This window comes from Spodoptera frugiperda, chromosome 21 (assembly GCF_023101765.2).
Source record: "Spodoptera frugiperda isolate SF20-4 chromosome 21, AGI-APGP_CSIRO_Sfru_2.0, whole genome shotgun sequence".
NCBI lineage: Eukaryota > Metazoa > Arthropoda > Insecta > Lepidoptera > Noctuidae > Spodoptera > Spodoptera frugiperda.
Window position 1 is genome coordinate 6,999,489 of NC_064232.1, and position 27,423 is coordinate 7,026,911.

General features: G+C 38.7%; 1 protein-coding gene and 1 long non-coding RNA gene across 4 annotated transcripts in view; one reads left to right on the plus strand and one right to left on the minus strand.

Annotated features, from left to right (window-relative positions):
• Positions 1–27,302, plus strand: part of LOC118280378 (choline/ethanolamine kinase) — a 43,599-nt gene extending 16,297 nt beyond the window's left edge. For 2 of the 3 annotated variants that reach the window (XM_050701899.1, XM_050701900.1), the window contains 8 exons: positions 10,664–10,785; positions 17,549–17,723; positions 18,645–18,797; positions 20,972–21,157; positions 22,017–22,146; positions 22,894–23,231; positions 23,877–24,062; positions 25,225–27,302. In XM_050701899.1, coding sequence (XP_050557856.1) covers positions 10,664–10,785; positions 17,549–17,723; positions 18,645–18,797; positions 20,972–21,157; positions 22,017–22,146; positions 22,894–23,231; positions 23,877–24,062; positions 25,225–25,335 — 1,401 coding nt within the window. In that variant the 3' untranslated portion in view covers positions 25,336–27,302. Of the gene's footprint in view, positions 1–1,389; positions 1,559–10,663; positions 10,786–17,548; positions 17,724–18,644; positions 18,798–20,971; positions 21,158–22,016; positions 22,147–22,893; positions 23,232–23,876; positions 24,063–25,224 lie in introns of those variants that run through there. The other variant, XM_035600376.2, reaches the window with a different exon arrangement.
• Positions 13,816–14,867, minus strand: LOC126912003 (uncharacterized). The gene is made up of 2 exons (XR_007706612.1): positions 14,579–14,867; positions 13,816–14,368 (listed from the first exon to the last, which is right to left on the minus strand). It is a non-coding gene; the product is annotated as an uncharacterized LOC126912003 (long non-coding RNA).
• Positions 27,303–27,423: the final 121 nt, after the last annotated feature.

Genomic DNA, 27,423 nt, shown 5'->3' on the forward strand with positions numbered 1-27,423 from the left:
ATGAAATAGTGCGTTATGACGTTATCAGATTTTTACGTCAAATAGCAGACTTATTTCTAGAAAATTCTAAAATTAAGTCTTTGACTGCCAATAGAAAACTGTTGAAGGCAAATCCTCCGCTAACGTCGGTCACCGGTGACCACCGCGGCGTTCAATGTGTTAAGTAGATCATCAAATCTATGAATGGAAGTGTGATTATTTTTGAATATTTTATGGTATTGGAAAAGTCTAAATAATTTATTTTTTGACTGAGGAAACTACCCAATTATCCTACAAAAGTTTATACACCTATTTTTACACTAAATTTCACTATAAAAACGTTCATTACTTTTCACTAAAATTAACACATACCTATGTACCAACACGGTACGAAAAGACTTTCACTTTTGTTTAAAATAATACCAAGTAGACAGTTATTTCTAAGCGATAAGAAGAATACATATTGAAAATAATTAGTTACTGATGACTACCGCACTCAGAAACATTTAATGATTACTTAAACTATTCCTTAGTAACGATTTTGTTCCGAAAACAATTGCTAAGGACTGGGTTAAGTAACCATTAAATGACTCTGAGTACGATGATTAATCATAAAATTCTGGCTCTATTTCTGTTTTTAAAAACATCACTTGTCAAAGTCAAAGTCAAAATTATTTATTTCAAATAGACCAGGAAGGCACTTTTGAACGTCAAAGCAAATACAATAATATTAAAAATGTCTGTCTGTCGGTCAGTTCTCTAGTTGCTCTACGGCAGTCAAGTTACTGACTAGAGCTGTTACTAATGCTTGCAGCAAGCTGTGTGACATGTAGCGCGCTAGGAAAGTACTGAGAAAGAATTTACTAAAATTCCTACAAAAAATACGTTTTTTACACGCGTACGATACAGGCGTAAATTACAAAGCGGTTCTTTGTCGTTAATTGAGCTTTGTTCCATCATCTTTACGGTCATACGTTCTCCTTTTTAATCACAACATAGCCGAGTAATAACAAACATAGCTTCACGTTGTAGTATCCGCCAATTCCACGCGAATATTGAACCAGAATCTAGCAACTATTTGGTTGTAAAATGTAAATATTTTGCTAGTAACGCAACACAGAACGAAACAACACTGATTTCCTAGTATTAATTGGTAATAAACACACATAACATTAGCTAACTTAATGGTTTATAGCTAATGAGTCAATCAAAACAAAAATACGTCATTTTTAGTGTAAAATACAAATGATTTTGTACACAGAGCTGTCTTCGTGGTGACGTTTTTGCCTATAGACACGTATAGGGGATAAAAGGTCGGTCAAACTCGGTATATATCGGCAAAATTCGCAATGTTCTATCTCGCTCGCACTCGTGTAAACGCCAATCACGTCACGCTATCGAATTTCCGTGCTCTTCACATCGCATTCGGGCCGTGAGTACAATCAGTACATATTTTTAGACTGTGCAGTGCAGACGTTTACGTAGAAATAATTTGTCGGTGTTTTTTTTGTAAACGAAATTCAAGAATTAAACGTATAATTGTTATATTGGAGGTGTTATCCGATTTGAAATGGCCAAGGTAAACTGTTCTTTATTTTTTGTTGCCCCGCTTCCGATATAAACGTTTTGTGAATACATAAATTCACATTTTTTGCAACGAAATGTCGTACCACCAGTGACGTATCGTCTAGGAAGATAACTTGAACGTTATTTCATAACTAAATCAGTTTTTTTCTAATTAAAACTCTTATCTATTTTATAAACTCGTACTAATTAAGGACCGGTCGTTTTTAAAGAGAAACGAATTAATGTTGGTATATGTAAACATTTGGCTGTAAAAATTAAGTAAAAATATTATACAAAAAAGTCGTTTCGCTTCGTCGATTAGCCGCGAATTCTGACTCATTAAAGTGTGAAATGAAAACAGTCAAAAGTATTATGCGTGTTTATTAAATATCTTTCGTATAAGCCATTGTTTATATTTAGAGTTTTTAACACAATCCTTGTTGATCCCCAAAAAACGTGCACTTTTTTACTGTAAACAGGTAACATTATGTCACTGTCATAATCGATAGCTATCAAAAAAAAAACTCAAAATGACATTGCCATTCCGTTAACTTCCCGCTTTTCAAGGAAAAATTTAAAAATTTACATATCTCTTCATCGTCATTGCTTATGAAAAATGTATAAAGAAGCAACAAACTTTAATTGTTTTTATAAGTTTATGAGTACATTTTTTGTTTAATTAATGATTATTATATCAAATACTTGACAGTAGCTGTTTTGTTTACAGATTTTAATGTTTAAATAATTCAAATAACTATTAAGATAAGAACAAACGTACGATTGTTTTATACATAAATGCTTCGGGTTCATATCATAGCAGTTATCTACTGTAATAAAATATTATTAGGTACCATTTCACGGTAACTATCCATGAAATGTTTTACGATTATAAAGTTTTAAATAGGTAAATAGGTATTGTTGTTTATTCATTTCAGTCATGGACCTATGGTAACCTTGATACGCTAAACGATTTCTACACGCTTATATAATCAAACGCAATAGGTTTTGAAAAACATAAACATATTAGTCACACTAATTTTAGTGAAACGTAGTTTGTTTTTTAATTATTTTCACGTAAGTAGTGAGAAAAGTTGGCGATATTTCCGATAAAAGCGAATGTTTGTTACTTTATCCGGTTTTACTCAATTATTTATACAAAAAAGGGAACTAATACTCAGTATTTATCCATTTTTAGTATCATAAATCGCTCGTTTCTAGTATATGGTGCAGTTTATTTCTAAAACCGGTAAGGGTATTGTTAATTTTAGCTTGGCAACCCAAGCTGTCATACGGCCTACCTTATAGCTATAGTTTTGACAGACCGGTCGATTCGTCTGAGCTAATTTTCCGCGAAAGTGATCGATTTTATTATAAAACATTAATGTATTATACAATAAGACATGTCCTAATGCAAGCTAGGAACACGTATAAGAAGCTAACAGATATGAATAAGAGTAATTGTGCAGTAAGTATTCATTAATTATACGATAAAGTGACGCGTTTGAAGATATTTTCTTGAATGGGGCGTTGATATCTTGTGTAAAGTCGGAAAATAACCTTTAATTAGCATTTCTTTGCCTTGAATTTGCTGGAAAATGATTAGAGCGCTATTAAAGTGTGATATTTATGGTTTTAATGGCGGTTTTAGGTTATATTGCGGTGTTTCTATTGTAGACGTTTTATAATTGGGGTTTTTTAAGTATTTTATTACGGTTTTATCCGCTAATCGGTGTTGTAAAGTGTTAGGAATTTAGTGTAGATATGATTTAAAGACACTTGACGACAATACGTGTGATAATTATGCTCAAAACTCCTATTAGCGTTGAAGCAACTATAATTATATTTAAATTCAATAAAACATTATTATTTGATTACAATGTTAACTCATAATCATAATTTCCTTTGGAGAAAGGGTAAGTAGAGTTTTAGACTCTTAACAGAGATTTCTTCCTGTTATGTAATAATATATAATATTATTTAGATACCACTGACAAATGGTGAAGGAAAAATCATAAGGAAAATGTTAGAAATCGCCAACCTGCATTGAGCAAGCTTGGTGATTGATGCTCAAACTTTCTCCGTGTGAGAAAAGCACTTTGGTCAGCAATTATAGGCTCTTGATGTGTGATGTGATGTGATGTAATAATATAATTTAACCTAACCTATGGAGTTTCTCGCTTGTTCTTCTCCATAGGAATCTACACTTTGGAACGAGCAAATAGAGCAACTAGAGGACTGACCGATAAGCAGAATTTTAATATTTGCTTTGAAACTCATAAGTGCCTCCTGATCAGTTTAAATATATCATTTTGATTTTGATTTTCTAAATCATGGAGATTACAGCTAAATGTGGAGAAGGTCCTCTTTGTGTGATCCACAAATTGTTGTTTCGGGTCTGAGTGTCATGTGTATGTGAACTTGTATGTTTGTAAACGCACACACGACACAGGAGAAACTCCTAATGTCCCCTCAATGTTTTTAAATGATATACTTCTACCTTCTAACTGTACATGGATAAATACCATGATCTATTTAGTCATCTTTCATTCATTCACAAGATTTCCTTCCCTATTCCTACCTTCTTATTTAATTGGTAAAGCAAAATAGGGCTTTTTGCCCACAACATAAAAGTGTATTTGCAGTATTCACCGAGATCTAGGTACATATTATATGTACAAGTAATTTTTTTATAATAATTTTCCTTATAATAATAAACTAGTTGATGTCATTATTATCATTTACTGTTGTGCTTAGTGATTACTTTAAATGTTGCTATAGACATGTCATCTTCTGTGTCGTGGGTATGTTCTATAAACATCACATCAAAGATTCTTGACCATGCACACCTCAAAGAGCCATCAGACCATCACAGGTGGGGCCCAGAGGGACTAATGCCTGATATGGACACACAGAAGGCCTGACAGCTTGTGCCTCGCGCAAGGCGGGAGAAGTCATTGGATGATTTTCCCTCCTCAAAAATAAAAAACCCATAACAGACTATGAGCCTCCTCTATGTAAGAGGGGTTTACCATAATCTCTGCACTTGGCAGATCAAGCTTATTAGAGTGATACTGCCTGGTATGTCAAATGTGTAGTGTCTTAGTCAGGTATACAACACCCGCGGAAAGAGTAGAGGTGGTGACAAATATAATCTACTCTGCCGTCACCACATTACATAGGCTTTCTGGGAATATCATTGTATGTTTGTTTATTTAAAGATAAGTTATCATTATACTACAAAAGAGATATGATCTGACACATTTTTTCATTTAATTCCGAACCAATGGAAGTTTTTATCTGATAATAGTAAATAAATAATATTGTGTTAGTCATGGAAAAATTCCTTGTAATTTCGACATCATTTTTTTTAAGGAAAAGAGTAACCTATGGAGTTTCTTGCTCGTTCTTCTCCATAGGAATCTACACTTTGGAACAAGCAAATAGAGCAACTAGAGGACTGACCGACAGACAGACATTTTTAATATTGTTATTTTTGCTTTGTCGTTCAAAACTACCTTTCTGCTCTGTTAATACAAAATGCAATAAATTTCAAGGTTTTTGGGAAATCCCCGAATCCCCATCAACCCTTAAATTCCTAACCCCCAAAAGGCCGACAATGCACTTATAACGCTTCTAGTGTTACGGGTGTCCATGGGCGGCGGCGATTGCTTACCATCAGGTGATCCGTCTGCTCGTTTACCGGCTTATACCAAAAAAAAAAAATACCTTGGTACTAGAAACTTATCAATATACAACATCTAGATTCTAGAAAAAGATACTATCACAGTATAATGATAAAAAAACTACTACTATGACATTATAATCCTTCACTATTGCGACTTAAAAACTGCTGGGGGTGATCAGTATCTAGAATTTCAAGGCTAATTTGATTTATCATACAAGTAGATACTATATTTAATACTTTTATCAACACACACACATACATACATACATTTTATACTATATAATTATCGTATTTTATATAATTAGTGAGATATTCATATTATCAATGTGCCACGTAACTTTTGCAATGTTGACATAATGAATCGTTTTTCGCCGATCCTAGATGGCGTTGATGTCGTTTTAAAGCGCCTATCGGATTTTTCTTGATTAAAATATATTAAAAAATGTTTGGTTGGATGGTTTGTGTATATTTTTCATGAAACTTTGACAATTATGAGAAGCTACGGACTGTTAGGCATTTTATATTTAATGATTACCTAAACTATTCGTAAGTAACGATTTTGATTCGAAAAAAATTGCTAAGGACTGGGTTAAGTAACCATTAAATGACTCTGAGTACGGCAGTTCTACTTTTTGTGTTAAAAAAATCACACATCTATTTCCTGAAAAATTACTTTTAAACTCTTTAATTTAAATGTTATTCAAACATATGTACGCGTTACCTTGTAATTTATTACAGCGATTAGCATAACTAACTAATAATAATTATTTAACGTAGGTAACTATCACTTTATCTCATGTCAATACGGGTCAGTTACTTTGAAAGTTACCTTTTCAGTTAATACTATGCATATTTAATTATTATGTCATCGGCTTACTCACGTAACTGTTTGACGAGGAACTCGACTAGTTTCAAGCCATGCTAGAGGCTCATATTCATGAGCAGCATTCCGCGACACACGACGCGGCGATTGGCACGCTTGCTACGCTGGTTCTGATTCTATTACTAGCGGTATGCGATTTCGATAGTATTTCTCATGAAAGTTCTGTATATTAAGACTAGCAAATTATGAGCCCTTTAACAGACTAAGTAGGTGGTACCTTTTTTGAAGGGAATGTTATCCAAGGGACTTCTACCGCCTTTAGTGAGGCAGAGAGGGAGCGTCTGACTCTTACTGACTAAAAACCACACCGTCCCTGCTTTGAACTGAAACTCCAGTAACCCGTTAGATAGTCCGCAGCTCCGGATTGGGCATCAGGCCTACTGGGTTCCATCTTCGCGATGCTCCATACACGGCTTGCCATCACCCCTGACTACGTCATAAAAGCCAACTAAGGGACTAGTTATTAGACAGAGACCGGACAGCAGCGCTCTCTGATAAACCTGAACCTTTTATACTGCGATCTATAGTCCCCTTGCAACACAAGCTGGCGATACCGTAGTAATTGTGCATGGACTCATTAAAAATGCATTTACTTTTTGACAACCGGTATCTGGTAATTTACAAATGTCTGCCGATAAGCTTCCACATAACATAACTGGTGAAAACTGGGTGTTTCATTGTATATGTGCAACCTAGTAGGTTATTCTGTAGTTGTCAATTCGAATTCGAAGTGAGCTCGATCACTGTCCGCCATGTCATTGGTCGTGAGAATAATCTCGACCAATGACGGGCGAGAATGCGATCCAGCTCGTTTTGAATTGACAAATAGCCTAGCTCGAAGTCAAAATTATTTATTTCAAATAGACCAGGAAGACACTTTTGAACGTCAAAGCAAATATAATAATATTAATAACGTCTGTCTGTCGGTCAGTCCTCTAGTTGCTCTATTTGCTCGTTCCAAAGTGTAGATTCCTATGGAGAAGAACGAGCAAGAAACTCCATAGGTTATTCTTTTTCAATCAGGTTCACAATACAATTCTTGGTTACATTGCCTATAAATAAGAGTCCCGATGTGTCTTGAATCTAGTAGAGCGTTCTCGAATAGTTCACGTGATGTTTATAAAACACATGACACAAATGAAAAATGCATTTTAATTATGAATAGTGTCTGCAATCTCAACTTTGAACAGTTTAATTATTCATAATTGTGCGCCAGACACACCCAGACACATTTCCTGTGGTTATAATTGATATTTTTATTGCTGTGAAAACAAATGAGTTGTTGCAATTAATGTGTTTTGTTTAAATGTTGTGATTGGTGTGTCTGGCTAATTGGTGTTGTGGTTTAGATGTGTGTCTGGACAACGTGATGTCCAGATTTTGTTCGATTTATTGCATTGTAGGTTACTTTAGTGAGGCAATATTAAGTGTAAATATTGTTGGACAATACCTATTCATAACTATCTAATGTAGCCTCGCTTATATTGCTCATGGTTATAGGTCCCTGTTTTATCGAGTTACCTCAGTTACCAAGTCACCGAGGCTCCGGTTTGAAAAGCAGGAGTAGGAACGGGATGGTTTTTAGTCAGTAAGAGTTTGACACTCCCTCTTGCCTCGCTCAAGGCGGGTGAAGTCATTGGATGATTTTCCCCCTTAAAAAAACCCCAAAAGGCCGGCAACGCACTATTAATGCCACTAGTATTTCTAGTGTCCATGGGCGGCGGCGATTGCTTACCATCAGGTGATCCGTCTGCTCGTTTACCGGCTTATACCATACAAAAGAATTCGATTTGATTTTTATTTTAAAGTTTTTACTGAATATGACTTTGTAATCTTCAAACCAAAACACGTGTTTAGTAAAAGAATTGGTCACGAATTCTCTTATCATTCAGATATATTGATAATTTCCTACATATCTGACAATAACCTTGCTTTATTAGATTACCAATGATATCGTATTGATCCATATTTTGGTTCCAAGATTGTATCGATTGCTTATATCCTTTGACTTTGGCCCTATTGACCTACTGGTCTTGTCTAGTAGATTTAGTGATTGATAGTAAGATTATACCGTCACGCCTTTTATAAAAAATGGGTAGGCAGAACACGTATTAAATATTATACTAACTTTTTCTGGTAACGATATGAAGCTGCCTCGTTGGTCGAGTAGTCGCAAGTGCGACTGCCGAACAATCGGGTTCGATTCCCGGCCGGGCAAAGTATTACTGGGCTTTTTTCGGATTTTCGAAAGTAGCTTCTTCTCAGTGGTAGCACGGAGTCTGGAATTGTGTCCAGGAAATGGCAATAGGCTCACCCCTATTACACGGGACTTATAACACAAAAATGGTGAAAAGTGGGTGTTCATTGTATAGCGGCATTACGTGCCAGACCTCTGCCTACCCCTTCGGGGATAAAAGGCGTGACATTGCATTTCAGATTACTTCTTAATGAAACACAGGAAGTGATCGTAATTCTCACGGAAACGCTTGTCGAAACACAATTCGTTATTATCATAATAAATATGTAGTTCTCATTCATACTCAGAGCTGCGGACTACCTAGCGGGTTTACCGGGGCTCCGGCTCGAAAAGCAGGAGTAGGAACGGGGTGGTGTTTAGTCAGTAAGAGTCTGACACTCACTCTCGCCTCGCCTATGATTGGAGAAGTCATTGCATGATTTTCACCCACAAAAAAACTCATTCATAGATGGTACTGCGGTAGTTTTAAGACTTTAAAACACATATAAATATAGTAACAGCAGAGTAGAATATATTTATCGCCTCCTTACTCTTACGGTGCTTTTCCACCAGAGATGTGCATATCCCAAACTTACGTTGCTGTGGATGCGTTTGGCTTCTCACCAATCATATTCATTGGGGCACATAGCTCTGGTGGAACCAGACTCAACTGAGATATGCTTTTTATATGGAAAGATGCGTGTAATGGATGGCTTCCCTACTATCGATATATCAGATACTCGAGCTGTGCATCTTCCTCACACATCTTCATTGCTGGCGGCATATCTTCATAGCACATCTTAGTCGCAGCGCTACATAGCTGAAGTATCAGTGGAAACGAATCATCATAGTTTCACAGCTTAGTTATTTAACATCTTCGTAGCTACATAGCACATGCTTTTCTGAAGAGTTTGCTACGTTGTTAGTTTGACCGCGCTAATCTTCGGAACTACTGGTCTGATTTGAAAAAATATTTTTGTATTGGATAGTCCATTTCTATAATGAGGGTAGGCAGAGGCAATGGATATCGCCAATTGCTACGAATCTTTACATACCTCTTTCGCTTCAAAGTCAAAGTCAAAATTATTTATTTCAAATAGACAAAGCAAATATAATAATATTAATAACGTTTGTCTGTCGGTCAGTCCTCTAGTGAAGCTATTTGCTCGTTCCAAAGTGTAGATTCCTATGGAGAAGAACGAGCAAGAACCTCCATAGGTTACTCTTTTTCAATCAGCTTCATCAACAGTCATCAGTCTTTCCATGCATATTATGTATATGACAGTAAACAATATGTACAATCTCTTGGCAGTCAGCCTAATATAAAGATTTATGTCCTAAAGTTATTTAATTGTGTGTTATCACAAACAAGACTATATGTCATAGTCGGTATCAATCATAACTAGAATCCATTCTGCCTAGCGTACGGCATACGGAAATATATTGTAAACAAACTAGGAAACACTAGCAATATATCACTACATAGTATAAAACAAAGTCGCTTCCTCTGTCCCTATGTCCCTTTGTACGCTTAAATCTTTAAAACTACGCAACGGATTTTGATGCGGTTTGTTTAATAGATAGAGTGATTCAAGAGGAAGATTTATATGTATAATACATGCGTAATATATCACCATTGCACCCATGCGAAGCTGGGGCGGTTTGCTGGTTAGATATATAACCGGAATTAAATATTAAATCTATTGTATTGTTAGTATAGCATGGATTTCCGCAAAGTAACGCCTGATTCTATAAACTATACATTGATTTTCAGGGTCTGGGTATAATGTGTATTTGAAATTGATATAATATACAGAGTAACGTCACGCCTTTTGTGCCCGAAGGGGTAGACAGAGGTGCATATTACGGCACGTAATGTCCCTATATAATGTACATCCACTTTACACAATTTGTATTATAAGTCCCATGTAATAGGGGGTGAGCCTATTGCCATATACTGGACACAATTCCAGACGCCGTGCTACTACTGAGAAATTTTCAAAAAGCCGAATAAAGCCCAGCAATACTTTGCTCAAATACCTTGCTTGGCAGTCATACTTGCTACCACTCGACCAACGAGGCAGTCATAATATATAGCTAAAGATACATAATAATGTACCTATCAATGAGATGTATTTTTTTAACACATTGAACGCCGTGGTTGTCACCGGTGACCGACGTTAGCGGAGGATTTGCCTTCAACAGTTTTCTATTGGCAGTCAAAGACTTAAGAGAATGGATGGAGTTTCTTGCTCGTTCTTCAATCAAAACAGAGATGGCGTTGTACTCAATTTAAGTCTCCTTTTCTTTGCAGAAACTTCAAATGTGCGGTACTGAGGAGGAGATGAGGGAAGTGGCTGGTAGGATCTGCAGGAACTACCTCCATGGAGCCTGGAAGACGGTGGACCCTAAGGACCTCAGTTTTAGAAGGATCAGGTAAGAAATTGCTCAAAGACTACATGAAAAGCCAGATTTTTATCGTGGTACTAGCAAACCCGGCGAACTCCGTTTCGTCACCAATGATTTTCCCAGTTTTCCTGAATTTTCTTTACTATAAACCTCACGGAGCCCGAGACCTTTCCAACGAATGCAAAACCGTGGAAATCGGTTCGTGCGTTCCGGAGTTATAGCGTCAGGAAGTAAAACCCGACTTATTTTTATATTATAGTCATGCTTCGATGTGATTGGGCCGACTAGACCGGAGTGATACCACGGCCTCACGGAAATCTGACGTGTAACAACGCTTGCGTTGTGTTGAGCCGTGTGCGTAATGATACTAAAGATTACTTCGGTCAAGCACGAAGAGCAAAGTAATATTTAAGTTTAATTTAGCAACCATATACACCCGAAACTCCAGAGGCGTTACAAGTGCGTTATTGGCCTTTTGGGGGTTAGGAATTTAAGGGTTCTTGGTGAACCGGGAATTAGGAATGGGAGGGTAATTTGGCCTCCGGTAACCTTATTCACACAATGCAAGCATCATTTCACGTCGGTTTTCTGCTTGGCCGTGGTATCACTCCGGTCGAGCCGGCCCATTCGTACCGAAGCATGGCTCTCCCACACTTTATGTAAATATGCACCTCTGTCTACCCCTTCGTGAGTGAATTATTAATAACTTCAATGTATCAACCGATCGATTTGTCTACTCCACACTGTGATACAATAAACAACTTTACCGTTCTAGGTATAAAGCTAAAAATAGATTGATAATCTTTCGATATTCTATACGCCCACATAGGTCTTCTAGCCAGGGTATTTGATTCAAGTCGCTTTTAATTAAACCTACATGAATATATCGTGTGATAACAACAGAAGAAACATGAAAGAAGGATTAAAGTAAGCGTCCACAGGCCCGCATCGTACGCATCGCACGCAACGGATTTTAGTTTGTCTTGTATAGAAACTCGTACAACTGCATCCACTAATCCGCATCGTACGGACCGCATCATCGGCAATCGTCATCGGCAACATGCGATGCGTACTGATGACGTCATACGGAATGCGTACGATGCGTGCGATACGGGCCTGTGGACGCTTACCTTAAGGGTACTTTTCTACCAGAGATGTTATATGTTAAGTTGCTGTGGATGCGTTTGGCTTCCACCAATCATATTCATTGGTACACATAGCTTAGCACTGGTGGAAACGGAAACAGCTCCAATGACTTCTCCCGTCTTGGACGCGGTAAGGATTAACAGACTCTTACTGACTAAAAACCACCCCGTTCCTACTTATGCCTTTCGAGCCGGAGCCCCGGTAAACCCGCTAGGTAATCCGTAGCTCCGGATCAGGCATCAGCCCTACTGGGCCCAACGGAAACGCTATGGATGCTTGCTATGGATGTGTGCTATTGATGTCTATAGTCGAGCAGTAGATTCTTTTTCTTCTCCTCTAATAACATCTTCTGATTTGTTTCGTTACGGGATCCAAGACAATCATTCATGTCCCTGAGACATTGGACTTCAGTGTTCCGGTGTTTGCATGGTTGTATCTACTGTAGATCCTGGTGCACAGGAGTTGCAGCGGTATGGGAGGTTGTGACGGGCTTGTCCCATTAAAAAAAAAGTCAAGCAGTAGACTGCCACCAGTTGTTCTTGATGAACGAGCACCTATCTACACAGACTGACTATTCTATGACGTTTCCAAACCATCTGTGTGACGACATACATGCTTTTACATTGACATTGAATACTTCTGCTGTCCGTTTCAATAAATGAAAGTAGTAATTGATATAATTTGTTTAAACAAGTGTATACAATAATGTATACATACATGGATATCATTATAAGTGTGGGAGAGCCATGCTTCGGTACGAATGGGCCGGCTCAACCAGAGTGATACCACGGCTTCACAGAAAACTGACGTGAAACAACGTTTGCGTTGTATGAGTGAGGTTACCGGAGGCCCAATTACCACCTTCCCAATCTCAGATTCCCTTAAATACCTAACCCCCAAAAGGCCGGCAACGCACTTGTAACGCCTCTGGTGTTTCAAGTGTCCATGGGCGGCGGCGATTGCTTACCATCAGGTGATCCGTCTGCTCGTTTACCGGCTTATACCATAAAAATAAAATTGAAAAAACCTTTCCATTATTATAAGAATATAACTTGAAATTACTCCAGTTGAAATCACCAGTCATTTAACTGTTAAACCAATTTTTTTATGCTTTACCGATCGCGTGTAACCTTACCGTAAAAATTTAACCTCGGTAACAAATCGATACTGTTTAACCTTCTCGGTTTTATTGTTACAACTACATTGTTTAACTTTAAACAGCAGCTCATGTAGTGTAGATGTCCAGTCAACAAGGATGTAGCGTAGACTGTCCAGGCGACACACGTACTTAGGTATCGTCATGAGCTAATGTTCACATGTAAACAGCAGCTCATGTAGTGTAGATGTCCAGTCAACAAGGATGTAGCGTAGACTGTCCAGGCGACACACGTACTTAGGTATCGTCATGAGCTAATGTTCACATGTAAACAGCAGCTCATGTAGTGTAGATGTCCAGTCAACAAGGATGTAGACGTGAAAGAGCTATGCTTCGACACGAAAGTGCCGGCTCGACCAGAGTGATACCTCGGCCTCACAGAATAAAAATGGTGTAATCGGGACTGCCCAAGCGACACACGTGCGCCTACGTAAATGTCGTCATGTTGATCGTATGATGATCGTAAATGTCATGAAAGACCTAATGTTCACATGTAAACAGCAACTCATCTACTTAATGATTATGTTATCGGCTTACTCACGTAACTGTTTGACGAGGAACTCGACTAGTTTCAAGTCATGCTAGAGGCTCATATTCATGAGCAGCATTCCGCAACACACGACGCAGCGATTGTCGCGTCTAGCATGGTTTGAAACTAGTCGAGTTCCTCGTAAAACAGTTACGGGATTATTGCCGATAACATAATAATTAATTTAGTATGTCTCACAAAGGTTATAATAAAACTCATCATATGGTATTACCCACATGTTGCAACTCCCTAGAAATAAGATAAATATCCTGTTTAGAAGTTAGACAAACAAAGCAATAATCCCTCAATTATCTAAAGTAATTACTACACTGATATGTAATCGAGTAGGCACATATCTAAACACCTTATCGCTATTGCCTATAAACTAGAAAATTCTCGATTGGAACCGGATTGAATCGATTAACGAATCGATATGCATAATCGACTATGTTTCTAGACTACGTAATATTCAATGTGTAGTAGATTCCCTTTAAAATTGACACTGATAATAGACGTCATAGCTTTAAATAGATATTTGTAAACTAACTGTAGCTAGCTCATAACGATATCTAATTACGTGTGTCGCCTGGACAGTCTACGCTACATCCTTGTTGACTGGACATCTACACTACATGAGCTGCTGTTTACATGTGAACATTAGCTCATGACGATACCTAAGTACGTGTGTCGCCTGGACAGTCTACGCTACATCCTTGTTGACTGGACATCTACACTACATGAGCTGCTGTTTACATGTGAACATTAGCTCATGACGATACCTAAGTACGTGTGTCGCCTGGACAGTTTACGCTACATCCTTGTTGACTGGACATCTACACTACATGAGCTGCTGTTTACATGTGAACATTAGCTCATGGCGATACCTAAGTACGTGTGTCGCCTGGACAGTCTGCGCTACATCCTTGTTGACTGGACATCTACACTACATGAGCTGCTGTTTACATGTGAACATTAGCTCATGACGATACCTAAGTACGTGTGTCGCCTGGACAGTCTACGCTACATCCTTGTTGACTGGACATCTACACTACATGAGCTGCTGTTTATATGAAACCGGAATTGAGGTAAAGTCGTATACTACCGGTTGCTATTATATTATTTTCCATCGATGTTCAAGGCCGGTCCATGTATTGTCGAACGTATATTACGCAGAAGTATATAAGAGTATATAAAGACGCAAAAAATGTAAATAAATACGATTAACCTTGACTTTAGCACAACTGTTTCATGTTTGTGGGACAAATTGTAAACGTAAGCGCTTTGGATCGTTCTTTGAGTTGCGTAGATATCCAAGACTTTTAAACATCACCAGCGCTATTATTATTGTTTTATCAAAATGTAATAAGAAGTTCAAACATTAGTTCATCCATCAACAGCCTATAAGTTGCCACTGCTAACCAAAGCCTCTTCTCGCATGGAGAAGGTTTGATCATTAATCACCACGCTTGCTCAATGCGGGTTGGCGATTTCAAGCTTATAATTAGAAATTGTAGCACACATCTATAGCAGACAGCTTGCCATATAAAGAAACAGCATAGCTGAGATCGTTTTCACCAGTGCTAAGCTATGTGTACCAATTGATATGATTGGTGGAAGCCCAACGTATCCACAGCAACGTCGCCTAGCACATCTCTGGTGGATTAGCACCAAAACGTAAACAGTTTATATTTTAAACCATACACAATTATTTTCTTGACAAACGTCGAAAAAATATATATCTTTCCGAGCAAATGAAAGAATGGTAACTTTAAACTAAATAAAAAAGCTTAAACCTATTATATACTATTTTTTATAAGACCAACGTAACTTGCAAGAAATGTAGCAGTTTTTTCAGCATAGAAAAAAGTACATATAATTCAGGTTTTGTGTGGTTTCTTGCGACAAAGATCAAAGTTCCATTTTGCAGTTTTTTCTATAATTCTAAAGCGGTAATAGGAATTAAAAAAAAATTGATAAATGATATTTATTTCTGTAAGTAGGTTATAAAATAACACTTTTACACGTCAATATTTCAAATAGCTAGATGAGGCCGGCATTTCCTATCCGACTACTCTGAGAAGAAATGCCGAAACAAACTCAGAGGTCATAGTCTCTTTTAAAGTCCAGACAATGAAATAGAGGATAATGTGAGAGAACCGTATATATATTGTAGTGTATGTCAATAAATATGGTGGTTTGAAGGTCTTAAAAAGTCCACTTCTCATGCATGAAGTGTGGGAGAGCCATGCTTCGGTACGAATGGGTCGGCTCGACCGGAGTGATACCACGGCCGAGCAGAAAACCAACGTGAAACAACATGCGTTGTGTTTCGTTGTGTGAGTGAGGTTACTGGAGGCTCAATTACCCCCAATCTTCCCAATCCCCGATTCCCCAATAACCCTTAAATTCCTAACCTCCAAAAGGCCGGCAACGCACTTGTAACGCCTCTGGTGTTTCAAGTGTCCATGGGCGGCGGCGATTGCTTACCATCACGTGATTCGTCTACTCGTTTACCGGCTTATACTATAAAAAAAATCGAACCCACAAACGCGCAACTGCATACAAAACAAAAACTTACACCTAACTATACTATACTATACAACGACGAAAAAATTCCAAACAGGATTCGAACCGGTGACCTCGTACATTGACTCGTAAACTGGGGCAATACAATGAATTATCGAAATACAAAAATATCTTCTTCAAGTATATAATAATAATGTCAATAGTATTAGTGGTGGAAAATTACCCGCGCGATAGATAACGCACGCATTGTTTAGTAACGATAGCTGCGCCCGCGCACGTCGACCCGCCATCTTGTTTTAGGTAATAAACTTATAAGCCTATGGTTTACGATTGTATCTGACATTTACGACACGTGCCAAGGTTTGTTATTGGTGATAAGGGGTTTTTTCACACGGCTGCGTATGCGCAGGAAGATTTCATTTCGGTATTGAGACTTAAAATCTACGAAGGGGTAGACAGAGGTGCGCATATACAATGTTCACCCACGTTTCACCATTTATGTTATAAGTCACATGTAATAGTGGTGAGTCTGGAATTGTGTCCGGTATACTGGCACATATTCTCAGATTCCGTGTTACATGGGACTTATAACATGAATTGAGAAAAGTGGGTGTACGTTGTATAGCGGCATTACTTGCGGGAACGCACTGCACACAGCCGGGAATAAACGTTGCATATTGTATATTGCAATAAACCGTCAAATTTAGTTAATTTAGCTCGATAGCTTCATGGTAGATATCCCACCCACTCGCACTTTCCTTGTGTGAACTGCTAAAGTGGTCTTGCCGGAGTCTGTGTTTCCTGATGGGTATAACCTGGGTGTCTTCAAGGCCCGAGTGAATAGGTTGCTTATGGGCAGACGTGCTCCATCGTAGGCCGCATCATCACTTACCATCAGGCGAGATAGCGGCCAAACGTCGACCCATTAAGTGTAAAAAAGTTATTGGTGATAAATGTTTTTTCACACGGCTGCGTATGCGCAGGATGATTTCATTTCGGTAATGAGATTAAAAAAAGGTGTTGTATAGTTTTTCTAAAACTGAATAATTATTGAGATTTTATTGAATTGACTCTGAGATTGGTTCCCAGAGTAAGCGTCTAAATCTTTTCTCTTTTTTTTTTCTTTTTATATAAAACGTTGCCACACACTAGGATTTTCTCCTGTGTCGTGGGTGCGTTTACAAACATACAAGTTCACATACACATGAAACCCAGACCCGAACAACAATTATTAGTGGATCACACAAAGAGTTGCTCCGTGCGGGAATCGGACCCGCTACACGTTGCGCGGCAGCCAGTTGCCTAGCCACCGCTTCAACCGTGCAGTCATTCTCTAGAAAGCGAATTGGCATATTTTTGTAGCAATAGACTGTCGCGATCTTTTCCTATGAGGTGATTTTCCTACTAACATTTGTTTCTTTCTGTCTTTCCAGTGGTGGTCTATCAAACTTCCTATACTACATAGCGTTACCTGATGACGTATCAAAATGGGGGGGGTACCAGAAACGGGAGAGCTCCCCGGAGACTGACCCTGAAACCTGTGACAATAGGAACATGAGGAGGGCCCTGGTTAAAAGCACCTCCTTCTCCATTGAGGAACCTAGAAAGGTGAGTTAATCATTATGCAATCTGCTGCACGGTTGGCGCGGTGGCTGGGCAACTGGCTGCCGTGCAACGTGTAGCGGGTTTAATTCCCACACGGAGCAACTCTTTGTGTGATCCACAAATTGTTGTTTCGGGTCTGGGTGTCATGTGTATGTGAAATTGTATGTTTGTAAACGCACCCACGAAACAGGAGAAAATCCTAATGAGGGGCTAAGCACCTCCTTTTTGAAAAAAGTAAAAAAAGAAGAATCAGCCACGTACTGTCCCCTGCCTCCCACAGTCCTCCCCCAATGACTACACATCGCGAGGTTGGAAGCGACTTGCATCAAGAGAGTATTGCAGATTGGTATAGCATATAAAAAACTACTACTCCTACACTTCCCGTGGGTATCATATACCCATAAGCCTCATATTGCATCAGAATGCAGTATTGACATGTGGTGACGGTAGGTTTTTTTATGGTATAAGCCGGTAAACGACCAGATGGATTACCTGATGGTAAGCAATCGCCGCCGTCCATGGACACCTGAAACACCAAAGGCGTTACAAGTGCGTTGCCGGCCTTTTGGGGGTTAGGAATTTAAGCTTTGTTGGAGAATCGGGGATTGGGGTAATTGGGCCTCTGGTAACCTAACTCACACAATGCAAGCATTGTTTCACATTCGTCATTTACGTCCCTGAGACGCGCTGGACTTCAGTGTTCCGGTGTTTTCATGGTTGTATCTACTGTAGATCCTGGTGCACAGGAGTTGCAGCAGTGTGGGAGGCTGGGGCGAGCTTGTCCAAAAAAAAAAAGCGTTATTTCACGTCGCTTTTCTGTGAGGCCGTGGTATCACTCCGGTCCCGTTCAGCTCCGGATCATCCTTTCACTAGTTTATCTCATGAAAAAACAATATTTATCATACATCGCTTCCTCTCTTCAAGGTATTACTCCGAATCTACGGCCAAGTTCACGGAGAGCGGGCAATGGATGCCATTGTCACTGAGTCTGTGATCTTCACGCTGCTATCTGAGAGGAGACTGGGACCAAAGCTACACGGTGTTTTCTCCGGCGGCAGAATCGAGCAGTACATACCTGTAAGTTATAATTTCCAATTATTATTAGTATTTTAGAGTATATTTTTATGGGATACGTGAGTTAAAAGTCGGTTGATGAAAATCTTTTAGGGAGTTAATTAGTTAAAAGACAAACTGTTAGGACTGTTATGATAAGGATAGGGTTTAAATAAATGTTAATTTGATTTGGATAATAAAGCGATGTCCTACGTGAGCGATGTAGACGCGAAAGCGATGCGGTGCGGTGCGAAAACAACAAACTGTCAAAATGTATTGACGTGGCCTACGTCACCAATCGCGGTGCGAACGCGATCAATATTGGTTTGATATTTTCGCGCGAATTGGACGCGGTGTCGTCACGTTTGTGTTTATAAAGTCAAAGTCAAAATTATTTATTTCAAATAGACCAGGAAGGCACTGTTGAACGTCAAAGCAAATATATTAATAACATCTGTCTGTCGTTCAGTCCTCTAGATGCTCTATTTGCTCGTTCCAAATTGTAGATTCCTATGGGGAAGAACGAGCAAGAAACTCCATAGGTTACTCTTTTTCAATCAGATTCACAATACAATTCTTGGTTACATTGTTTCGATTGCTTCAACTATGTGAGAACAATGTAAAACTAATATTCAGTCAAAATGATAGAAAAAGAAAATAACCTTAAGGACAACAAAATTAATGTAGTCTGAAGCTGACCAGTCCCAGTTGACACCGAAACAAAAACAAAACGAAACGATTCACTTGTACGTAGGACATAGCCGCCGCGTCACACCGCATCGCGTTGAATTCGCGTGTCGCCGTACCGCTTCGCTTTCGCTTCTAGCTCGCTCGCGCAGGACGTCGCTTTATAGACTAACTCGTCATTTATACAATAGGTAGTCACTACGTCTATCGAATTAAGAATTGGGTTAAGTTTTTAATACATTTTTTTTAGGTAAGTATTGTGATAACTATATAGAAACGTTTCAATTGGGAAATAAACACTCTGTCTTCACAAGAGTTTTAGTATTTTGAACCTTAAATACATGGTGTTTAGTTAGGTATTAGGGTAACGGGTTTGGTCAGTTTAGGTAAAAATTCGCTTGATTGTGGATAAAAAGGGAATTATTATCAAAGGGTTTACATACTTATATAGTTATAAATTATTTAGAATAATATGTTAACTATAATTTTCTTCGACAATGACGTATAAAATTGTAATTTTTATATCTAAACACTTGAACAACTTTTGAAAAACAACTGTTTGGCACTCTGATTGGTTGAAAAAAATCGTATGTTCGGCATTGAAAGCCGGTAATTGGGTATTTCTGTTAGGAAATTCTCAGTTCCAGCGGTATGACCGGCTTTCTGCTGGGGCCAAATACCGGGCGGCGCAGTACTTTGAAGGGAACGACGCGTGGTATGTAATTTGGCATTTAATGTCTAAGCAATAAGGATGTATTTTGTTTGTAGTGATATTTTACACGTGGATTTCTTTTTATTGTTATTGTGAGAAAGAAAGTGCTGTATTTTTATGATGTTAGTAGAATTCTTGATGTCTTTTCTGATCCCCTATTACATGGGACTCATAATATAACTTGTAAAAATTGGGCCGAGCATCTCTGCCTACCCCTTTATGGCATTATAAGCCTAATTTTATTGGATTTCAAAGCAGTATATCAGCTCTATATTCCCTATAAATATCAGTATTTGTCACATTTTGATTCTAAAATTGTCTTTCTAAACGGCTTTTATAACGACACAAGTTCGAGAAAAGACACTCCTTTTTAAACCTAGCAACGTACTTGTAACTCCTCAAGTGTGTCCTTGAGCGGCGCAGATTCCTTCCTATCAAGAGATCCGTCCGCTCGTTGACTCTCAAAAATTCAAAATACAGCAAAAAACGCAAATTTTAACTTTAACCAACAAAAATATAGAGCCCATTTTCTTTAATAACCGTCTTCTCGCACCCCTTCGGTCTACTCGTATAAAAGACTGGTCTACTCAAATAAAAGACCGGTCTACTCGATTTTCCTAACGTTCTACTCTACTAATAGACCGGTCTACTCAATTAAAAGACTGGCCCACTTAATTAAAAATCCGGTCTACTCGATTTTCCCTCAGTCTTTTCACAAAAAGACTGGTCTACTCAACAAAAGACCGGTCTACTCGTTTTACCCTCGGTCTTTTCACTAATAGACTGGTCTACTCCCCAGGCAAGGTCTCTACTGACAAAAGAACTAGCAGACCCGGCGTTGTCAATGAAAATTGCTGAAAAGATGGCGGCCATACATTCAATGGAGGTGCCGCTGAACAAGGAACCTAACTGGATCTGGAAGACCATGTACAAATGGTTGAAGACTGTCAAGGAGGAGAGGCTGAACAATACTGCTCAGGGAAAGGTGAATATTACAATGTTTTTATTATTTAAATGGGCCGGCTCGACCGGAGTGATACCACGGCCGAGCAGAAAACCGACGTGAAACAACGCCTGCGTTGTGTGAGTGAGGTTACCGGAGGCCCAATTACTTCCCTTCCCAATCTTCCCAATCCCCGATTTCCCCAACAACCCTTAAATTCCTAACCCCCAAAAGGCTGGAAACGCACTTGTAACGCCTCTGGTGTTTCAAGTGTACATGGACGGCGGCGATTGCTTACCATCAGGTGATCCGTCTGCTCGTTTACCGACAAGATATACATATATACTTTCTAAGATTATTTAAACACCACTGACAAACCGTGAAGGAAAATTATTGTGAGGAAACCTGGGCTTATAATTTCTAATTATACGTTTAAAATCGCCAACCCGCATTGAGTAAGCGTGGTGATTAATGCTCAAACCTTTTCCGTGTGAGAAGAGGCCTTTGGTCACTTTTAGACTGTTTTTTTTTATGGAATAGGAGGCAAACGAGCAAACGAGTCACCTGATGGTAAGCGATCAGCGCCGCCCATGGACACTTGAAACACCAGAGGCTTTAGAAGTGCGTTACCGGCATTTTGGGAGTTAGGAATTTAAGGATTGTTGTGGAATTTGGGATCGGGAAGATTGAGAAGGGGTCTCCGGTAACCTCACTCACACAACGAAACACAACGCAAGCGATGTTTCAAGTCGGTTTTCTGTGAGGCCGTGGTATCACTCCGGTCGAACCGGCCCATTCGTGCTGAAGCATGGCTCTCCCACACTTAAATAAATAATATGCTATGCTAAAATAATATGCTGTTGATGTGATGTACTAAATTATGTATTTTGTCATCTTCTAGAACGAACAAGAACAGCGTATAATCCAGCAGCTGAAGAATACAGACCTGGAAAAAGAAATAGAATGGCTGAAGAAGTTCCTCGCTACTGTCGACTCTCCTGTCGTCTTCTGTCATAATGATATGCAAGAAGGTATGTTGTTATGGTCTTATAGGGTAACAGGTTCGATTCTCGTGTTTAACAAAGTATTTTCGATATAATTGTGGAAATTAACAATTTCACTGTAGAATCAATTTGATACTCTGTAGGTTTAGTGAGAATTTTGAATATTGAAAATGTTGCTTTGTTTCAACTCGGAATCGAACCTAAGACACCTTAAGCCTTTTTAATTTACACGGGATAGCGCCAAATATAGAATTTACAATTATTACATTAGAACTATTTAAAAAAATACTATATTTGTATAATAACTATTGTGAGACATACTAAATTAACTAAAAATCACGGTTTACTCGCGTACATTAATGGAGAAAAGCTCTACTAGTTTCGAGTCACAGAGGGACTCTTCATCGTGAGCAGCGTGCTCTCGCTCTCAAATCTCGAAACTATTAGAGCTTTTCTACATTAATGCATGTGAGTTTTAGATGTTTAATGAATTTAGTATGTCTCACTATAGTTATTATAAAAATAAAAATTTTACAAAAAGACAATTTCATCTAGCAACCCTGCAGAAGGCTGCGCAATAAGTGTAAAGGGTCAATTGTATTTAGAAATGGTCAATCTCAAGCCTAGATCGTCGCCCCCCGCACCTCGCCTTATTTGGTTCTAAAATAGACTTATTGCGCAGCCTTCTGCACGTAGTTCAGACCTGCCAAGATCCGTTGATAGTACTGTACCAAATTGACAACATCTAACGACACCAAAATTTTTGATCACCAGGCAACATCTTACTAGTTGAAGACGCCCAAGCGGCGGCAGACGACGACGTCTCACCAATTTACGTGCAAACCTTTGACACGGACGAACCACGCTCAGCCAAGAACGGCTTAGACAAAGACAATTTCTTCGAAGATGCCAATACATCGGATACCGTCATAAGCCATATGTCAGATTTGGGCGAGCCGAAATTGGTGCTAATCGATTTTGAGTACTGTGCCTATAATCACAGAGGGTTCGATATCGCAAATCATTTTCAAGAGTGGGCTTTTGATTATACAAACCCGGAGCATCCGTTTTATTATGAACATCAAGATTCTACTCCTAGTTTGGAACAAAAGGTAAGTCATTCATCATCAAGTATTTCAATTAATTCTTTTTTTTTAAGGGGGGAAATCATCCATTTTCTACTCCCGCCTTGGGCGAGGCGAGAGGGAGTGTCAGACTATTACTGACTAAAAACCACCCCGTTCCTACTCCTGCTTTTCGAGCCGGAGCCTCGGTAAACCCGCTAGGTAGTCCGCAGCTCCTGATCAGGCATCGGCACTACTGGGCCCCATCTTAATCTTAAATCAAGCACTTTTGAAACGTCAACTGGCTGCCTCGTTGTTCGAGTGGTGGCAAGTGCGACTACCCGACAAGGGGTCTCGGGTTCGATTCCCGGGTCGGGCAAAGTATTACTGGGCTTTTTTTTGGTTTTTCGAAAATTTCTCAGTAGTAGCACGGAGTTTGGAATTGTGCCCAGTATATGGCAATAGGCTCACCCCTATTACATGGGACTTATAACATAAATGGGGAAAAATGGGTGTATATTGTATAACGGCATTAAATGCCGTAATGTGCACCCTCTGCCTACCCCTTCGGGGGATAAAAGGCGTGACGTTGCTTTGCTTTTTTGTTTGTAATCATGAGTACAATCACGTGTTTAAATATCGTTCACTAATTTACCAGTCACCCTATATATATGTATATTTTCTTCTCACCAGGAAATCTTCATCCGCGAATACTTAAAGCACTATCAGGCGAATGTGTCAGACAGAACAGAAGTCAGCCTGGACGATGTGAACAAACTGCTGGATGAGGTGGAGGCGTTCGCGCTCGCCAGTCATCTGTTCTGGGCACTCTGGTCTATTGTCAACGCTTCCAAGAGCCAGATACCTTTTGGTTACTGGGTGAGTTTCTACTAACATCGATTTTTTAGGGAACAGAGAGTAAAGTTCCCTAAGAAAAGGAGTGTCCTCCGACCAGGCGGCGATCATGTATGGCCTTTCAACCCAACTGTTGTTCGTTGGGATTTTCTATCCGTGTTAATTCGCATGTAAACTTCATATGTGCGATGCAGGATATTTGTGACGTCATCCATTGATTTGCTCGTCGATAGTCTATGTGCGACTTCTGTCATCTGTCACTTGTCAGAGTGTCGCCACAATTTAATAACTAGCTGCTTCCGCGCGGTTTTACCCGCTCTGCTCGGTTCCTATTGATCATAGCGTGATGTTTTATAGCCTATAACCTTTCTTGATAAATGCACTATCCAACTGGTAAAATGAATTATTCAATTCGGACCAGTAGGTCTGGAGATTAGCGCGTTCAAACAAACAAACAAACTCTTCAGCTTTATAATATTAGTATAGAAGTGTAAATAACTAGCAAACCCGGCGAACTCCGTTTCGCCACCAATGGTTCTCCCTGTTTTCCTGCGTTTCTCTTGATTTTTTCCCGCTATAAACCTCACGGAACCCGAGACCTTTCTAACGAATGCAAAACCGTGGAAATCGGTTCGTGCGTTCTGGAGTTATAGCGTCAGGAAGGAAAACCCGATTTATTTTTATATTATAACCCTGGTTTAAAGGTTTTCGTCACAATAAAATAAAACTTAGTATGTTCTTTTTTATGGTACAAGCTGGTAAACGAGTAGACGGATCACCACAGTAAGCAATCGTCACCGCCCATGGACATGCGAAACACCAGAGGCGTTACAAGTGCATTGCCAGTTAGAAATTTAAAGGTTGTTGGGGAATCGGGGTGTTGTGTTTTATGTTTTTAACTTGCCACACACTAGGATTGTCTCCTGTGTCGTGGGTGCGTTTACAAACATACAAGTTCACATACACATGACACACAGACCCGGAAACAACAATTTGTGGATCACACAAAGAGTTGTTCAAACTCAAAGGCATTTATTTCATTTGATCCTTAATTAGGCAAATTAAATTGTCCGTCAGTCTGTCTGTCAGTGAAGCTAGGGCTCTCGTTCCAAAGTGTAGCTTGCGCGGCGCGGTTGTCGCATAATTTTTTTTTAAGAAATAATCTAAAAAAGAATTTCTTTTTCAGGAATACGCAGTATCAAGACTAGAAACGTACCTAAGACTAAAACTGGAAGTAATCAAAAAAGACAAATACGGTCTCCCTCAAAAGAGGAAAATCTGCGAGGTCGACATATGAGAGGGGTTGGGAGGACTCGCGCTGTAGACCCCACAAAGTCACTCCGGCGCAGAGCTACTTGGACCCCACACGGTCCAGACCCCGGTCAAGTAAGACCCCGATGAGTTTGACCCCAATCCTTGAGTTCTTGAGATGGACAATTTGGTTCATTGTGGATATTTTGGTCCATAATGGACATTTGGACTGTCAAAAGTCTGTGTATATTATTTTGGAATGTGATCATGGTCAAGTGTGGATTGGGTAGAAATCCAGTCCGGAATTGGGTAGATTGAGGTCCGGTGTAAATATTAAAACTGATTTATTGATTCCTTGCATACAGTATTCTTTAGGGAAATAGGTTTTCGTATCCAGTTGTTTTGGGCCCCCAAATGGTCTGAAATTGTAAGGGTAAAAAAAGTCCTTTGTTAAAAATGATAGTTTTTCGAGTATAGTTAGCAACACAAGTCTTTTTAAAATATTTTGATATTTGTATGTTTAATAGGGGCCATCCATAAATTACGTCTCACGAATTTCATGATTACTGACCCCCTTGCCCGTCCTTGTCACAATTGGTCACATTTGTGAGACCTCCCCCTCCCTAGTGTGACGTCACATTTTATAATTTTACATCTAGAAATAATTATTTAATTAAAACAGCAGTTTGAAATTTGTTTCCGAAATTTCAATTAAAAATATTTTTTAGTAAATTTAACATAAGATAACAATTAAATTATAATAGTAATTGAAATGTGACGTCACAAAATTTAAGACCCTTCCCACGCCCTCGTCACATTTTTTTTTAAGGGGGAAAATCATCCAATTACTTCTTCCGCCTTGGGCGAGACGGGAGGGAGTGTCAAACTCTTACTGACTAAAAACCACCCCCTTCCTACTCCTGCTTTTCGAGCCGGAGCCCCGGTAAACCCGCTTGATAGTCCGCAGCTCCGGATCAGACCACCTCGTCACATAAAGTCACACTTCGTCAACCCCCCTCCCCCTTAAATTGTGACGTAATTAATGGATGGCCCCCATACAAATCTGACATATTGTTAAATGTTACCAGGCTTTTGTTGCTAGCTATACTACTACAATATGAGATCTGCATATCCTACTTAGAATAGATGGCTTGATGATACCTAAGCAATTTGAGATACTCTCGAATCATAGTTAAGTACAAACCAAGTTTAAAGAATTATGAAAAATGACTGAAAATTTATGAATTGAGGTTCGAAACGCATTGGGCGGTTCGAGCAATGAAATTTTCGAGTTCGAAACTCGGATGAACTCGGAAAATTAAGTACTTAATTAGTTTTTTTTTTGTAAAAAGTTGCGCAACTGTTGCCCGATTTTTTTGCTATTTTATGTTTGTTCTGTGTTCATTTATGAGCATAGTTAAACAAAGTCTTTATCAGTACTTAATTATAATATTTAAAGTGGGCAACAAAGTTGCTCATATAAGCAACTAAAGTTGTCTTCACTATTTTTATCTTAAAATAATACTGTACAATGTAATTTAACTAACAATTAAATATATTTTATTGTGAAGTAAATTTAAAAAAAGTTGCTCAAAAGTTGTCCTCGAGTCGCCCAGTGTAGATTTCGTATTAGATAGAAATGGATATGTTATTGTACTATAAGAGATCTCTAAGTTACCAAAAGAAAAAAAAATATGTAAAAAATAATAAAAAAAAAAACAACTATATTGACGATAAAAAAAGAATATTTAGTACTGGTTATTATTTATTTATTTGAATTTATTGTAAAAATAATATACTTAATATAAAAATATGTCGTGAGACATACTAAATTAATTATTATGTTATCGGCTTACTCACGTAACTGTTTGACGAAGAATGCTGCTCATGAATATGAGCCCCTAGCATGGCTTGAAACTAGTCGAGTTCCTTCTCAAACAGTTACGTGAGTAAGCCGATAACTTAATAACAATTGTAAAAAGATGAAATTGAAATATACAGAGTTTTATTAAATTTGAGAGTTTTTTAATTTAAACTAAGTTTTAATGTCAAAGTATTTATTTCAATTGATCCTTAATTAGGTATTTTTGAAACGTCGAAATGGAGATGGTCCGTCAGTTTGTCTGTCAGTGAA